We start from the raw sequence: 18,420 nt of genomic DNA on the forward strand, positions 1-18,420 counted from the left end.
AAACAAGTCCATGTCATAAAGTCATCAACTTTAACTGAACTGCACCAATTCTGTCAAGAGTAGTGGTCAAAGATTCAACCAGAAGCTTGCCAGAAGCTTGTGGGTGGCTACCAAAAGCGCCTAATTGAAGTGAAAATGGCCAAGGGACATGTTACCAAATATCAGCGCTGCTGTATGTATATTTTTGACCCAGCAGATTTGATCACTTTTTTCTGTTCACCCATAATAAAGTCATAAAAGAACCAAACTTTATGATACAATGTTCCCTCTAAGCTGCGCGTGTGCGCAATTGTGCACTACTCTCGTCTTATCTGCGCACAGCAAATCATATGGAGCGCACAAAATAAAATCCCAATTTTTTTTTCAAGCTGTGAGGCCGACGCACGAACCACTCATCCGCCGGGCCGCCCATTCATAGATATTAATCATTACATTTTATTATTACTAAATCATTTTTGTGTAGTAGACATGCACCTGCTTATGGCAGGTGTGATACTGGTGTATGCCCATAGCGAGCAACGATGATGTTGCTCACACTGGTACTCAGTGTGCTCAGGGAGGTTGTCTTTCTGCCCAGACAAAAAAATTAGAGGGAACATTGTTCATGAATGTTTTTTGTGACAAAGGAGTATCTGTTCCAATCACTCTATCAGAGAAAAATCAGAGTTGTAGAAATAACTGGAAACTCAAGAGAGCCATGACATTATGTTCTTCACAAGTGTATGTAAACTTTTGACCACAACTGTATATATGTATATACATGTGTATATATGTATGTATATGTATATAACATGCCACAACTAATATGGCCGCCTCGCAGATTTTGCCATCAACACGCCAACTAGCTCAATGAAAGATCTATGTATTTCCGTCTATGTCGCAACTCTACCGGTTAAAGATACCCGCCGACTTCAGACATGAGGCTCTGCTTTTGTGCTTGATATGACAAACTCCTTCAGTCCAAGTACACAGTGATCGACAAGACGAAGCCTGACGCGAATGGGGGGAAAATAAAGTCTCGAGATGAATAAATCAATTGCACATGTTGTAATTGTGAAGATTACAAATGCTTCTGGACTCTCGAGCGACTGAAGCTCACCCCGCCGACTTATGACATTCATTTTGCTGCCTTACTTTTTGATCACTGAGGACAATATTTTACATGATGAAGTTCAAGCCCAACCAGACCAGGACGTATGACGGCGAAGGGTTCAAAAGACGAGCGGCATGTTTGTGTTTCAAAAACGAGTCCGAGGATGAGGTAACTTTTCTCTAATTTGCTCATCATATGTCCACAATTGTGTTTTTCATACTTAACTTTATAAACATTCCATCCGAGTGACACGTGTTTGTAAATTGTGTAATATAATATAATAATAATATATAATGTGTAGTATAGTGTAATGTAGTATGTAATATAATGTAATATGTAATATAATGCAATATAATGTAATATGTAATATAATGTAATATGTAATATAATGTAATATGTGATATAATGTAAAATGTAATGTAATGCAATATAATGTAATATGTAATATAATGCAATATAATGTAATATAATGTAATATGTAATATAATGTAATATGTAATATAATGTAATATGTGATATAATGTAAAATGTAATGTAATGCAATATAATGTAATATGTAATATAATGTAATATGTAATATAATGTAATATGTAATATAATGTAATATGTAATATAATGTAATATGTAATATAATGTAATATGTAATATAATGTAATATGTAATATAATGTAATATGTAATATAAAGTAATATGTAATATAAAGTAATATTTAATGTAATATAATGTAATATGTAATATAATGTAATATGTACATAATGTCATATGTAATGTAAAGTAATATTTAATGTAATATAATGTAATATGTAATGTAAAGTAATATTTAATGTAATATATAATGTAATGTAAGGTAATATTTAATGTAATATATAATGTAATGCAAGGTAATATGTAATGTAATGTAAGGTAATATGTAATGTAATATAATATGGGTTATTAAGAAATTTGCAAAAATACTGTGTAATGCACGACAGAAAAAGTTATTTAAATAGTTTATAGGGCAAGTAACTATTTTTATTGAAAAACAAATACTACATAAAGAGCTGGTTTCCACATATGTAGAAATCAAATTTTCTTGTGTGATGTAGGCCATGATATTAAAATTTGGTATTTGAGTGTGGATCCAAATGTCGATTATAATTATTATAGATTTTTAATGAATGAATGGGTTGTTATCCCCTATAAAGCAGTTTTTTTCTTCATTTGACACATTGTCTGCCATTGACAATGATAGACATCCGATTATTTTAAACCAGGACTGGCTGTGAATGCTCATCTATGAGTGCCATCGACAGCCCAATACGTCCATTCCACTTTGACTGGGACAGTTGTCAGCGATTATTCGCTGTCAGCCATTAAAAATGCATTAGATTTCAAGGACTATTGAGGGCAGCCAATGATTAAAAAATGTTAACTAAAGTAAACAGATTAAACTGAAACGATTTATATTGAATGATTGTTTCCAGTGTTTCATCAAAAGTCTCCAGCTTCTGAGCTTCGGCTAGTGGTGGTGGTGTGTGTGTGTGTATGGAGGGGGGTGTTGAATGTTCCACAGTGTGCTAAACACCAAGTGACCTATGAGATGCAATTTTTAGAAACAAGGTGCAGGCTCTTGCTTTCCCCTCGCAGATTTGCTTTCACGGCTCCCAGCGCTGCCAATCTCTCTACATTTATCTTCAATGCCAAACACTCTTCATCATGCCCCGTGTTGTCATGTGATCACATCCCTTACTTGGATTACTGCTGATAGTAGCGCGAGAAGCGGGTCATCTAACACGTCACTCAACATTCTGTTGTCGTGTTTACTTCAACGGCGCACGTCGCACTTTCTGCAGTGGTGCACGTCTAGTCTGTGTTCTAGGACTGAGAATTAAAATCCTCAGCGTGCTTATCAAGTTTTACTGGGGACATAAGTATTAAAAAAAGTTTTATAGTAGGTCCATTATCACATATTTCATTAATAAAGTTTGTTAAAGTGTACCTAGAGGCAATTTAGAGTGTCCAATCAGCCTACCAAGCATGTTTTTGGAATGTGGGAGGAAACCGGAGTACCCGGAGGAAACCCACGCAGGCCCGGGGAGAACATGCAAACTCCACACAGATGGACATGCTAAGTTAAATCGCAAAACAAAAATGCGGGCTGATTTCAGACATAATACTGAATGTGCTATCTTGAAGATAACAATGTTGATTGATGTTTTGCATTTCAATCAATTTGATTGGATCATTGCTTAACTCGTCAATGTATTGATCAAAGTTGATGGATCGCTACACCCCTGGTTCTGGGTCAGGTTTCATCACAGTAGTAAGCCAAATAAGGTATTACGACATATTCATGTTTCATAAAACAAGTACCATCGACAAGCCTATTTTGCTGACTATTATCTCAGCAGTCGTGGGTCTTTCTAACGTAGAGTAATTGTCTCATCCAAGAGAAGTGTCCATGATGTACATTTACTAGTGACTGAGTGTTCAAAATTGAGCACCTTAAAGTATTGTATCAGTCAGAATATCTTCCCACACACTAATCAACCTTTGTAATGGTTAGTAGAAAACTACAATGACACACAACTCCATCAAAGGCCGAGTCATCCCAACCCTGTTTGCATGACTCATTTGTTCAAAAAGATGATGAGTGATTTTGGTCTGGCATGGCTCAGTTCCAAAGCAGTCTTTTCTCAACATAAAAGTTCCGAGTACAAATCCCCTGCACTGGTGACCTGTGGGTGTATCCTTGAGCAAGATGCTGAACCTCAGCTTGAAACCTAGCCAGGCTGCGTTACGTTTGCATTACAAATACGGAATCAATTCTACCAGTTAAGAATCAGACAGTGGAAATCACCAGGGTGGTCACAAGAACACGCAAATTCAGGTGCAGTTGCACGGTAACGTGAGATTTCCACAGAAACATGCGGGTGGAATCTAACGTACGCCACACCGTAACACACTTCGTCAGCCCTTTGTGAATAAACAACGGCAACCTTGTTTTATAAAAAAAATAATAATAAAGGATTTATCTATGTACATATTTATATCAACTATAATTATTATTATAATAATTTAAATTAAGGTGGCCTGGCGGCCTTACAGTGGGGGACCTGCGTTCAAATCCAGGTCCGTCCACCTGTGTGGAGTTGCATGTTCTCCCTGGGCCTATGTGGGTTTTCTTTGGGTACTCTGGTTTCCTCCCACATTCCAAAGACATGCATGGTAGGCTGATTGGACACTCTAAATTGCCCTTAGGTGTGAGTGTGAGCGTGAATGGTTGTTTGTCTACTTGTGCCCTGCGATTGGCTGGCCCCGCCTCAGATGGGATAGGCTCCAGCACCCCTGCGACTTTAGTGAGGATAAAGCGGTCCAGAAAATGAGATGAGATGAGTTTGTCTTTTTTTCTGCATGAGGACATTACAAGCTCACGAAAAAAGTACATATTTTATCATTACGCATGTCAAAATCAAGTTATTGAAACTCCGGGAAAAATTGGTTTAAAAATGTATGGGGAAGAAATTGTCATAAAGCTTTGCACGGGTTTAAAAATGTATGGGGAAGAAATGATCATAAAGCTTTACAAAAGCCTGAACAGGTGACAGTTCGTCAGCTTCTGGCGTCAGGCTTGACGCTGAAACAGATACAACCCAAGTTATACAGTGGTGGCTTTAACAAGACATATTTACACTCTGTGTTGTCCCACTTGAGTATGCTGAGGCTGCATGGGATTAAGGGCTGCCAAAAGATGGAGTTTGGATTTCAGATGCCCCGTGTGCTTGGCAAGTTACACCATGATGTCAGATTCAGCTTTAAGATGAATGCGCTACCAGCATTCTCCTTGACTCTATTCAAGTTTATAAAACAGCTATTGGATTAATGGTGATATTAACTGCCATTGCAGATAAAACATTGTTTTCCAACTGGAAGTTTAAGCCTACAAGAATTAAAGTATACCGTGTTTTCACGACTATAAGGCACACTTAAAAGTCTTAAATTTTCTCCAAAATAGACAGAGCGCCTTATAATCCAGTGCGCTTTATAATCCAGTGCGCTTTATAATCAAGTGTGCTTTATATATGGACCAATACTAAAATTGTTATCACGATAAAATAAAATAAATCAGTCGATAGGGTACACCATCCTCTACAGCTCTCACAACTACGGCAAGCAGCCCCCGACTCTACTATTTTCCCCGTAGAAAAAGTACTGCGCAGTAACTGCTGGGATATATAGTTCTTTTGTCAATACACCCAGTATGACGGCGAGCACACTAATTTGGTGATCGCCGTCATTCCGGAAGAACTGCCGCTAGATGTTGGCGTCAGCAGAGCATTCAAAGCTAGACTGCGAAATATATATATATATATATATATATATATATATATATATATATATAAATAAATAAATATAAATATATATATATAAATACATATATATATATATATATATATATAATGTATGGATAAATATTGTAGCACAATAATTCTATGTTCATCGTCATTCACAGTGGAAGTTTCAACTGTGGTCCGAGCTTTCAGGAAGGCAGAAATTACTGACTCGATTAATGACGACTTTGGTGAGATGCCCACCTGTTCAACATGAGTTATATTGCTATTGCTGTGTCACAAAAATACTAATACTTTAACCTCTGAGAAAAAAAACAGTTGTTTATTCATGTTGGGAGTGAATGGAGTTGTCACAAAGCTGATTTGTAATCTATTAATAAAGTTTGGCTGACTGTTTTGTTGACATTCCCTTTAGTGCAGCACCATCTAGTGGTAATGCGGAGCAGTGTGACCTAAAAAGCGGTGCGTCCTTTGTGTGTCAAATACAGAAATAGCACTCGTTACTGACACTGCGTCTTTAAATGTGATGCGTCATATAGTCGTGAAAATACGGTAACCTCCCTTTTTAAAAAGTTATTTAATTTGTTGATGATTTTTTTTGAATGTAAACATTTTCCTTGAAAGTCTCTGTACATGAGTCTTGAGGTCTAGCCAAAACAAATAAAAATGCAAATAACCAATCTGCTGTCTTCTAATAATTAGAAGTACTGTAATACTGAACAATGGAAGGGAGCATTATGCCTTTGTCATTCATCTTACACGTATGGCTGATTGTTGTGTGGATTAAAACAAAAACAAAAAACAAATTTATTTATTTAGACATATATGGCACAATTTTTACCTAAGACAACAAGTTTAGAATTAAAGAGGAAAGCATTACATTTGTGGCCTGGTGGCTGAGTGGTTAGCACGTCGTCCTTACAGTGGGGTCCTGGGTTCAAATCCGAGGTCTGCCCACCTGTGTGGCATTTGCATGTTCTCCCTGGGCCTATGTGGGTTTTCTCTGGGTACTCTGGTTTCCTCCCACATTCCAAAAACATGCAGGGTAGGCTGATTGGACACTCTAAATTGCCCCTATGCATGAGTGTGAGAGTGAATGGTTGTTTTGTCTTCTTGTGCCCTGCGATTGGCTGGCCACCAATTCAGGATGTCCCCCAAAGTCAGATGGGATATGCTCCAGCACCACCGTGACCATAGTGAGGATAAAGGGGTTCAGAAGCTTTACATTCCCAACATGAACTGTTCTGGTGTTCTCTACTTTTAAGCACACCTTTTGCTGCCTAATTAGACATAAAGCTAATTAGGACTGTGTGCTGTGTTATCACTGTTGACAAGCTCTCTGCTGGGGTCATTAACCTCCTCCCCAAAGCACTCTTGTTCTGAGACTCAAAATACAACTGCTGATCCAGGGTTTTCAAAACCCTGTTGACTGAGTGTATATATGTGTACATGTGTGTGCATATATAACTGTCTATGTTTCACACGTGTTTGATGGCCATGTGCATTTTTCTGTTAAATGACTGGCAGTTTTACTTGCTATTAAAAAATTTTCATTGAGGGTCTTTGAATAAAAAAAAACATTTTTAATATTAAATTCATTGTGCCTTGTGCTGTCAAACGAGACAGTGTTATTTGTTGGAGGCAAAATCACAAATCGTATTTTCTGGACTATAAATCACACTTTTTTCGTATTTTGACTGCGCATGTGACTTAGATTAAAGTGCGACTTATAAATGTATTTTATTTTTTTCACCCTGCTCCGCCAACAGCTTGTTATTTTGTGTTTTTTAGGGTATAGTTATCCAAAAATGCTACATTGCCTACTTTGTCTGTTATTCCTTATTTTAATATACTTAAATGTCTAATGTTTCTTCTTGGTTTCTGATGAATTTTAAAAACTGCCCCCAAAAATGCAATTTACACCCCAGTGCGAGGAATATTTTCCCCCCTTTTATTGTGCACTCTTTTGCTAGTGCAACTTATAGTCCGAAAAATACGATAGTTACTTAAAGATGGCATTTTGTTTTCATTCATCTTCCATACCACCCATCCTCGAAAGGGTTGCAGGGGTTCCTGGAGCCTAACCCAGCTGTTGTCGGGCGACAGGCAGACTACACCCTAGACTGGTCGCAGTCAGTCGTAGGGCACACAGAAAGACAAATGACCACCCACATTCCCAATCATACCACCACCAGCCTGCGCCTACCCGCATCGAAGTCAGGCGAGTGAACCTCTACACCACAAGGCAGTACTGGCGATAATTACCGTATTTTCACGACTATTCGGCGCATTGTATTTTAAGCCGCAGTGTCAGCAACGAGTGCTATTTCTGTATTTTAGACACACAAAGCACGCACCGTTTCATTACACGCATATATATTATATATGGATGAACATCGAAACGCAATAGCGCTGGCTACCGGAAGCAGCCTATTTCCGGGTTCCGGTGCGCAGTGACTGCTGGGAAATATAGTTCTTGCACGCTACACCCACACGCTAAAAACATGTTTTAAAAAGGCAACGGAAGCAAAACTGAGTTCGGTTGTACTCTATTTAGACATTTTACAACTCACTCACGTCATCATCACCCACAAATCCCTCAAAGTCCTCATTTTCTGTGTCCGAATTAAACAATTGCCCAAACGAGCCTTCCAAAAAGCCAGGTCCCCTCTCTTCGTTCTCAGAGTCACCGTCATTTCCATCAATCCATTCACAAATCGTAGCGTAAGAAGCCTGGCGCTGCCTGCCACTTTTCGTGAAGCCAGGCATGGCATATATATATTATTTATGGATGATTATCGAACCGTAATAGCGCTGTCTACGAAAGCAGCCACAGACGCTATTTCCGGTGTGCAGTGACTGCTGGGATAAATAGTCCTTTTGTCAATACACCCAGGTTGACGGCTGTGATAACTTTGCACTAATAATATCAATATACTACAACGGCGAACACACTAATTTGGTGCTATACCCGCACGCTAAAAACACGTTTTTAAAAAGGCAACGGAAGCAAGACTGAGTTCGGTTGTACTTTATTTAGCCATTTTACAATGTACTCACGTCATCATCACCCACAAAACCATCAAAGTCCTCATTATCTGTGTCCGAATTGAACATTTGTCCATCGAAAACGCTGAGTTTAATACGTTCGTCCAGGCGGCCACAATTCATTCCCAAATGGTAGCTAGCTAGTAGCTAGCGTAACTATTCCAAGGCTGTCTTCCATGGTTCGCAACTGTGTTGATGCCAATCGCCAGGCCTCAATCCGTTCACAAATAGTAGCTAGCTGGTAGGTAGCGTAACTAGTATTCCAAGACTGTCTTCCATGCTTCGCAACTGTGTTGATGCCGATCGCCAGGCCAGTCCATTCGCAAATAGTAGCTAGCGTTGATGCCGAACGAAAGGCCAAAATCCATTGGGTGTATTGACAAAAAAAACTACATATCCCAGCAGTCACTGCGCAGTACTTTATCTACGGGAAAATAGTAGAGTCGGGGGCTGCTTGCCATAGTTGTCCTATCGATGGATTTATTTTATTTTATCGTGATAACAATTTTTGTATTGGTCCATCTATAAAGCGGACTGGATTATAAGGCGCCCTGTCTATTTTGGAGAAAATTTCAGACTTTTATGTGCGCCTTATAGTCGTGAAAATACGGTATGTATGTGGTAAATAGCTGATGTCATAAGCCACCTCTTCTCTTCACTTTCAGTAAAGTGTCTCATTCACCCCCTTTTTTAAACCATATCTTTGCTGACAAGAATGTTTTTTTTGTTATCAAAAGACTGCTCCTTGTCTTTGAAATGTAGGTAGACTAGAGGATTTAGCCGGTCTGTGTTGTGTCATGACGAAGCTCAATGGCTGTTTGTTTTTCACAAATTGTCCAGTATCAATTGGATTCCTTACTGCATTCCACTGCTTAAATCCTGTAACTTTTTGTCCGGTTTTACGGTAAAGAGTAAGGGTAAAACTTTACCCTTACTTATGACTGAATTAACTGAACCCTGTTAGTTGCTACCAGGTTGGGCAATATGATCCGGGAGAAGAGACTGTATCATACTTTTTAAAATATAACAATTAAGTATTTGTTAGTTTGTATTTTCCTTTGAAATGTACACTAAAGCGCAACCCAGCAGGTGAGTGGTTAGCGCGTTGCCCTTACAGTTCTGGGGTTGAGGGTTCGTTCCCCGGTAGGTTCTTACTGTGTGGAGTTTGCATCTTCTCCCTGGGCTTGTGTGGGTTTTCTCTGGGTACTCCCATTTTCTCCCACATCCCAAAAACATGCTTGGTAGGCTTGTTGAACACTCTTTATAGCCCCTGGGTATGAGTGTGAATGGTTGTCTGTCTCCTTGTGCCCTGTGATTGGCTGGCCACCGATTCATGTTGTACCCCACCTGGTGCCCATAGTTAGCTGGGATAGGCTCCAGCACCCCCCACGGCCCTTGTGAAGCTAAGCAGTTCTGAAAATTAATGAATGTTTAATAAACACTGGCAAAATAGATGGATGTTTTTCTCTGGCACAATGACATCAGCGACTTCATCCAACAGGAAATAAGTAACAAGTCTTCTCTGACATGAAGGTGCTTCTGGTGAGCAGCAGCCGACATCCGGACCAATGGATTGTGCCAGGGGGAGGAGTTGAGCCTGAGGAGGAACCTTGTGGTGCTGCTGTCCGAGAGGTTTATGAAGAGGTGAGGCCATAATTGAAATTTTTTTTAAAAATAATTGACACAGTTCCATTAAAATCTGCCTATTTTGGACCATTTCTCTTAACAAGGATCACAAATGTGCTCTAGCCAATCCCAGTTGACTTGGGGCAAAAGTCAGCATGCATCCTTAACTGTTTGCTAGCCAATTGCAAAACACCAGATGACAATGCTAAGTCTTCATTTCACATTCAATGCAGCTTTTTGGAATTTGTAAGGGAATTGGAACAAATGGAGAAAATCTACAGGAAAATCATAGCCTGAATTTAATTATCCATTAGCTCACAACAGTTTGGTGGACAGGCTGGCAAGGTCTGTCAACATTGGAGTGACTCAATTTAACAAGCAAATGGAGAAAATCTTCAGGAAAATCATAGCATTAATTTAATTATCCAATAGCTCACAACAGTTTGATGGACAGGCTGTCAAGGCCTGTCAACATTGGAGTGACTCAATTTAACAGGTCTGGGGAAATAAACAGATTTTCCAGACAATATCTGGAACTCAAAAATCATTTGTGTATTCAGCCAAGCCCCCCCCCCCCCAAATCCTGAATTGGCCACTGTTTGTTTGATAACACAATGAACAGACAAAGCCTTTTACTGACTATTTTAAACCTCCTGAAAAGTCTTTCATTGTATTTTTTCTAAACCCTCTAGTTTTTCATCAACTGGGGTACAGAATCCTTTACTGAGTTTATTCTCAGTATCAGTTTTCAGGATTATTAATTGAGTTCATTTACTAACTAGTATAGCATATTTTAACACAAATTATTGCTTTTGTTATGAGTGTTTTTTGTAACTACCAATGCAATGTTTACAGTGACATATTGGTACTTTTCTATTTGCTAATTTAATGAAAAAAAATAATGAAAACAAATCAGTTAACCAGATCAAAATGTCATTCTAAGTTGCCACTCATCAGCTGAGCAATAAATATTCTTACTAATAGTAACCAACTAAAGAGACATGGAAAACAGAATAACTAGTTGACATAACTTAAGTGGGTACCAGTGGTGGGCCGTGCATTCCACTCCTAGGCCTTCAGTCGTGCTTCATCTTAATCAGGGGTCGGGAACCTTTTTGAAAGAGAGAGCCATAAACAATTACTATTTTCAAATGTTATTCCCTGAGAGCCATACTCACAATTTAAAAGTCAAAATACATGAAAATGTGCCATTTTTTTTTGTCATTTTACCAATTTTAAAGTCCAAAAGTCTTTGAATTCTTTTGACAACATTGTTACGCTGTTGCTAATCAATGAATATTCATGAGTATCAATGAGAGAATAGATGCAGAAGACTCTAATGAAAAAAAAAGTCAATGCCACAGTGCCGATGTGACGTTCCTATTGGTGCATTCGGAACTCTGCTCTCTCACCACCGGTTTCCATATTTTAGCTCAGAGCCATATGCAACCATCAAAAGAGCCATATGTGGCTCCCGAGCCATAGGTTCCCTACCCCTGGTCTAAATCAATCCAACCCTCAATAACTATTTTATGGCTATAAAACTTTTACTTTAATGAAAAGTTCCTGAAAGGAAGCTGACCGATAATTCGGAATTATTTAATAATTATTCATGGAGATAATAACTATGGTTCAGACATTTTTTGGCCAGTTTACGGGCCTCAACGACCCACCACTGATGGGTACATACAAAGATTCAGCAGCTCTAGAATAGTTATGCCATTAGCAGCAAGATCAACCCAGGTAAATATCAGAAATGTTTTGCATTGTTGCCCAGCCATTTAATTGCTTTGTGGTTTTATAAAGATTTCTCACTACATACTCATTGATTGGTTTGTGTGGTGAGGTTGTGCCTTGGATTTCAAGCCCTCCGAAGTATGGTAGTGACATTTGCGAAGCCTCTCGGGTTACTTTATCCTGTGCCGGTGACCAGACATGTCTGAATATAGATGAGCTGCAAACCAACAACTTAGAAAGCCTGCAACTCAAATCATCATATTTCATTGTGCTGATTTGAAGGTCAACTTGAAATAATGGATACATTCATGAATTTTTCTGATGAGATTTTTGCAAGCATACAGTTTACATTTAAATGTTTTGAGATTGCCAGTTACACACATGATAAACATTTCGAGAACTAGGACTACAGTGATAGTCTGATCCCTTCTGATTGATGCTGGCCAGGCTTAAAATGTCACACATAAGGGGTTCATGTTGCTAAACAATATCTTAATCCCCTGGAATGTATCATCTGCACTGCCAAACAGGAACAGGAAGCATTTCGACTAAAAGCTGGCTCCATGGGTTTTCTAAAGTGTCACACCGACGGAACGGACCCATCTTTTTTTTCTGCCGCTCTGTTTAGATCAGGGGTGCCCATTACGTAGATCGCCAAGGAACTATCGGTAGATCGCCAAGGAACTATCGGTAGATCGCCAAGGAACTATCGGTAGATCGCCAAGGAACTATCGGTAGATTGCCAAGGTACTATTGGTATAGCGCACGACAATAACATTTTGATCCCTCCCCTGTCAGTTTATTATCTAGGCTCTTATGAATTTGGCATGTCCACAGTAAACTTTAGCATGAATCGAGAGTGGATTTTCACCCCTGTTCCCTACCGTTCCCATATACAGTGGTACCTCGAGATACGAGCTTAATCCGTTCCCGAACTGAGCTCGTATGACGAGATTCACGTAACTCGAGCGGACGTTTTCCATTGAAATGAATGGAAAACAAATTAATTCGTTCCAGCCCTCTGAAAAAACACCAAAAACAGGATATTGGATTGGAATTTTTTTTTTTATTTCTTCTAATTCGCCATCTATTAACAAAGTAACACATAACTAGTGGTTTAATAGTAATAAAATGTGTTTGATCTAACTAAAATTGGGCAGATTTCGCCGACGGGAGACAGAGACGTTTGGGGGCGTGGGGGGTTCGTTTTTTTTCCACGACAACGCACTCGTAAACGGAACAAACAAATTTAAATTAACTTGGATTAATATATACAGACACTCAAACATACGTTTAATGTAAATTTACACAAAACTGAATTCTAATTTTGTTGTAATCTTTTGTTACCTTCGTTTTCCGGGTTGGCGGTTTGCCACGCCTCCACCCTCACGTTCGCTATCGATGGACTGTTTGCTGTTGTATTGCCTTCAAAATATTCCCAAAATGATGCACACAAATGTCCTCACAATAGGATAACGCACGACCACTTGCCAACGAGAAATAGTCTATGAAGAACGATCGCGGGAGCTTCTTTCCTTAGAAAGAATAACAGGAAATACAATAGTTGAGCTTACCCACGTATTGATTGTGGGTAATGAAGTTTTATTCTGAGAAAGGTTGCCATTGCCTATGGGTGTTGTGTGCACAAGTGTACTTCATTACCCACAAAGCCCTCTCTTTGCATGCGCGTTGCGCGTTTCCTGGTCTTAGGAGAAACTCGTCTGAATTAATCGTTCCATGCTCGTAAATATTGTTATACAGTATACACGAAAGATATGCAAAAAAGACCTGGCTTGGTCGCACGAAATTATGATTGCATGACGGGCGAATTATTCGATCGAAATTTCCGCCGTAAGATGAGAATTTTGTATGACGAGCGGTCGTATGACGAGGTACCACTGTATGTTGATAGAGTCTAATGCGAGGTATATCAACATAAATGATTGCTGAGCTTTGTCAGTGGCCTGTAAAAAAAAGGTAGATCGTGGAAGGTTAACTCTTTGAAAAGTAGAGCAAAAAGTGGAGCAAAAAAGTTTGAACACCCAGATTAGATTTAGATCATCTCATCATAAAATGATGATCAGATATAGTTTTGAATTGAATTGGTTATAATCAAATTATATGCCAAGTTATGATTTTTGTGTTTGAAGTGGAGTTATCTTAGATTGCAAAACATTATACTTTGTGACAACAATCGTAGCTAAAAAAAAAACAGCCACGAAGCAACCTACAATACACATCGAAATTAGTGTGTTACGGCCAAAAATGCAAGTGTCGGATTCAAAGTTGGGAACGAATGGAGGCCGGTTCACAATCAGAGTGACATCACCAAGGATTTCTCCAGGTCTTTTTTTACAGTCTCTGGAAGTGAGTGATGACCAGTCTAGAGTGTACTACATCTCTTTTATAAAGTTGGTTAGCATATATAACTGTTGTCTTAATGTGCTTAAGCGGTGAAGAAAAATGAATTGTCATGCATTCATTCCTGATTTAATTGTTGAATGAGTTTTGTTTCTTCATTCATTAGGCTGGAGTTAAAGGAAAGCTTGGCAGACTTCTTGGAATTTTTGAGGTAAAGCTGTTATTCAACATTTTGGTTGAATCCACACATGAATTAAATAATATAAATTAATTTTCTAATATAATGAACACACAAAACCCGTTTCCATCATCTAAAATAGTTACCTTGTTTTTATATTATTTTCAAGGTCTTATGTTGCCGTGTTGCTACCGCATTTTCTTGCAGCCCCCTGCATATAAGCCACACCCTTAAAATTGTTGAATTTTACAATTTCTCACGTATAAGCCGCCCCCTAATTTCTCCTCCATATTCATGATTTTACACGTGGTATTTCTGAGATACTGTATGAACCAAAAGCACGGAATTAGGGTCAATATCATAAGGAAGTTAGTAATTCATCCAGTAAAATTGTTTTTTTCTTACTGCAAAACGGAAAGGAAAAAAATACTAAATGTTAATTTGCTGACCTCTACTGGTAAAAAAAAGAGTATAACAGGACTTCTGCGCATATAAGCCATACCCTTGATTCAGTCATCTTTTTTTGTTACAAATATACGGCTTATTTGCGAGAAAATGCGGTATGTTTCTCTTGTGTTTATTTGGAAAGAGAGCAGTAATCACATCTTGATATGACTGCTTTACATCCATTCCATTGGTACAGCAGAAATAAGAATTAATATTTCCATTCGAATCTTAACAGCACAACCAAGACAGCAAGCACAGGACGTATGTCTATATTCTCATTGTCACAGAGATACTGGAGGACTGGGAAGACTCTATCAACATAGGTATACCTTTTATTGCATGTTCCTGCCTTTTCTCACACTTGAATATGATATCTAAGTCCCCATTGTTCCAGTTGAAATAACTTGTGTAATATTAAGGCAATGTGGATGGAAAGACCGCATGACCAGGCCACAATCGTCCATTCACACGTTTTCAAAGGGATGGTTTTTAGTATCTGTGGTCAATCCGGGTTCTTTTTTAATACAAATAAATCAGAATAGAGGTGGCCCAGCGGATGAGTGATAAGCATGTCGGCCTCACAGTTTTGGGGTCCTGGGTTCAAATCCAGGTCAGTGAAGTTTGCATGTTCTCCCTGGGCTTCTGTGGGTTTTCTCCGGGTACTCCGGTTTCCTCCCAATTCCAAAGTCATGCAGGGTAGGCTGATTGAACACTCAAAATTGCCCATAGGTATGAGTGCGAGTGTGAATGGTTGTCCGTCTCCTCGTGCCCTGTGATTGGCTGGCCACCAGTTCAGGGTGTCCCCCGCCTCTGGCCCGGAGTCAGCTGGGATAGGCTCCAGCACCCTCCGCAACCCTAATGAGGATAAAGCGGTTCAGAAATGGAATGAAAACATTTTTTTTATTGTGGCAGCACATCGTGCCTGAAGTTGGCTGGGATAGGCCCCAGCACCCCCCGTGGCCCTTGTGAGGATAAAGCATTTAGAAAATGAAAGAAAGAAAAAAAATAACTCATCAAGACAGTCAAAGAAAGAAAAACTATTGAAACAGGGAAAAAACAATCCCCCAAAAGCAAGATTGCAGCAATAATGAAAACTTACTTCGTCTTTTTTTATATTGCATGCAGGAAGAAAACGGAATTGGTTCAAGGTCGATGAAGCCATTCAAGTGCTGCAGAGCTACAGGCCTGTCCAAGCTGAATACCTGCACAGACACAAGAACACCCATAATTCCATCTGCAGCCCAGTCTGTCACCCAAGTAATGGCAACACACTGGGCTCCCTTGTGATGGACAACAGCAATCCTCATTATGGTGTTAGTTCTGCAAAAACCTTGGATCTTGTCAACCGATGAACGGTTCTTGTAGCACACCAAGATGGACTGAAATATACTGAAAGCTAATTCTACGGATATCACTTTTACATTTTAATCTCCCATGACACTGATTTGAAACCCACTTTAAGGTGGGCTTGGATAGTGCCAAAATGTTTTCTAGTAAGTCACAGTATGTGTATTTTTATAGATGCTCATCAGCATCTGGCCCGGATCCTGCTGGGATTGGCTCCAGCACCCCCCGCGATCCTAATGGGGATAAAGCGGTTCAGAAAATGAGATGATATATATATATATATATATATATATATATATATATATATATATAGATATATAGATATATAGATATAGATATATCAGTGGCGGTCGGTGCATTTTCTGGTAGCGCCTTCAACGTATCAATCCAACCCTCAAAAACTATTTTATGGCTATAAAACCTCTACTGCAGCTACAGCTGCAACACATAAAAAATAATCAATAATTTAATGCACAAAAATGGGGTAAAATCCACTTCCTAGCAGCATTTCATGATTAAATACAAATACTGGAGCTTTTCAGACATTAAAACCAGGCCAGGGGGTGATTTTCCCGGGAAAAGACAGCGATGAACGTCAATGGCGTACGGGCAAACATTGCCCGAAAATTTGGTAAAATCCAGCCGAAAACAGCATTTATTGATTAAATACAAATACTGGAGCTTTTTAGACATCAGAACCGGGCCTGGAGTATCATTTCCCCGGTAAAAATACAGCGATGAACGTCGATACGTCCATACGTGAAATGACAAAAAATGCACTAAAATACTAAAATTAGGTAAAATCCACTTCCTAGCATCATTTATTGATTGAATACAAATACTGGAGCTTTTGAGACATTACAACCAGGCCAGGGGGGTGATTTTTCCCGGGAAAAGACAGCGATGGACGTCAATGGTGAAACGCCAAAAATTAAACTGGGGTAAAATCCATTTCCTAACAGCATTTTGTGATTAAATACAAACACTGGAGCTTAAATACAAACACTGGAGCTTTTCAGATATCAGAACTTGGCCCACAATTAAAATATTATTTAGGAATATGGCCATATTTTACTCACCAAAAATCCTTTTTACACAATATCCATCCTCCTTTCTTTCTTCCTTCTTTCCTATCGCCATCGAAGCTAATGATGAAAGTCGAGCCTGTCCTGTCATATTTCTGGCATAGTCCGTTTTGAAAATGGCTTTAAATCAAAACAACAATATACTATTTGCTTGTGGAGCTAAGTTAGCACACTGAAAGTGCTGCACACACCATATTCCCGGCTGTAACAGGCTTGCTAGCTTCGGAGTTGACCGCCCTTTCTTAATGATGTCCATTTTTTTTCTGGAAAAGTCCGTTTGGAAAATAGCTTTGTGAGAGAAATCTGCAACAGAATTCATTTGTTTTTGCCACTGTCGGCCATGTGGGTGGAGTTTGCGATCTCTGGTTGCTTTGGCCCGCCTACTAGCCAATCATAGTTTGTGAAAGCAATGACATGTCCCAGCCAGCAAAATGCTAACACCTATGAAAAATCATTGTGGGGTTGCCAACTCGAAATCTGATTGGTTAAAAGCAACAGTCTAGTTTAATGCAGCAGAGCCCGCAAGAACTTATTGTGAAGGCTCTGAGGCAGATCTGATCTGGCAACAAAAAATGGCTGAAATGTGATTGGTTAAATGCTTCAATATGAAAACACATCTGGAAGCAGTGCAACCAGGGGGAAAAGCAATGAAAGGAAGCTAACAGACCCTTTGGAATAATAAGTATTGATGGACAAAATATAATATGATTCAGATATTTCTTAGGCCTTATAGAGAAGGCCTTGAAGGCCCCGATGGCCTGCCACTGATATATATATACCTATATATATATATGTATATATGTATATGTATATATATATATATATATATATATATATATATATATATATATATATCATTATATATATCCATCCATAAATACTTATATATATACATACTATTTCTGAGAATGTGTGTGTGTGCGCATTAGTGTGTTTTTCAGAAATAGTAATACATAATATGTATAATGTGTTGTCAGGAAAAATAAAACCAGTTTTAATTTTCATTGATCAATCCATGTTCCAGCAATAATGCTGAGCTGTACATGTTGTTTATGAACATGTTTTAATAATAGTAAAAGATCCCTCCCTACAATTGGAGAGTTCTTTTTATTTATTTTGAAGATTTCCAGACGATGCCTTGAGCAGGGTCCTGTTTAGAATAGCCAT

At 38.8% G+C, this 18,420-nt stretch overlaps 1 protein-coding gene across 1 annotated transcript; it reads left to right on the forward strand.

Annotated features, from left to right (window-relative positions):
- Window positions 1–910: 910 nt before the first annotated feature.
- On the forward strand, window positions 911–16,415 carry nudt4a (nudix (nucleoside diphosphate linked moiety X)-type motif 4a). The gene is made up of 5 exons (XM_077596479.1): window positions 911–1,261; window positions 10,006–10,116; window positions 14,363–14,407; window positions 15,057–15,144; window positions 15,947–16,415. Exons 1-5 carry the CDS (start codon window positions 1,163–1,165, stop codon window positions 16,171–16,173), a joined length of 570 nt encoding a protein of 189 aa, XP_077452605.1. The 5' UTR covers window positions 911–1,162; the 3' UTR covers window positions 16,174–16,415.
- The last annotated feature ends 2,005 nt before the right edge of the window (window positions 16,416–18,420 follow it).

Source organism: Stigmatopora argus, chromosome 3 (genome assembly GCF_051989625.1).
Source record: "Stigmatopora argus isolate UIUO_Sarg chromosome 3, RoL_Sarg_1.0, whole genome shotgun sequence".
Classification (NCBI taxonomy): domain Eukaryota; kingdom Metazoa; phylum Chordata; class Actinopteri; order Syngnathiformes; family Syngnathidae; genus Stigmatopora; species Stigmatopora argus.

Excerpts from the sequence above, each read along its gene's own strand:
- nudt4a (XM_077596479.1), top strand. The coding sequence starts at position 1,163 with ATGATGAAGTTCAAGCCCAACCAGACCAGGACGTATGACGGCGAAGGG. Across the intron at positions 1,262-10,005 it reads AAAACGAGTCCGAGGATGAG|GTGCTTCTGGTGAGCAGCAG; the intron begins GTAACTTTTCTC and ends TCTGACATGAAG. Across the intron at positions 14,408-15,056 it reads GACTTCTTGGAATTTTTGAG|CACAACCAAGACAGCAAGCA; the intron begins GTAAAGCTGTTA and ends GAATCTTAACAG.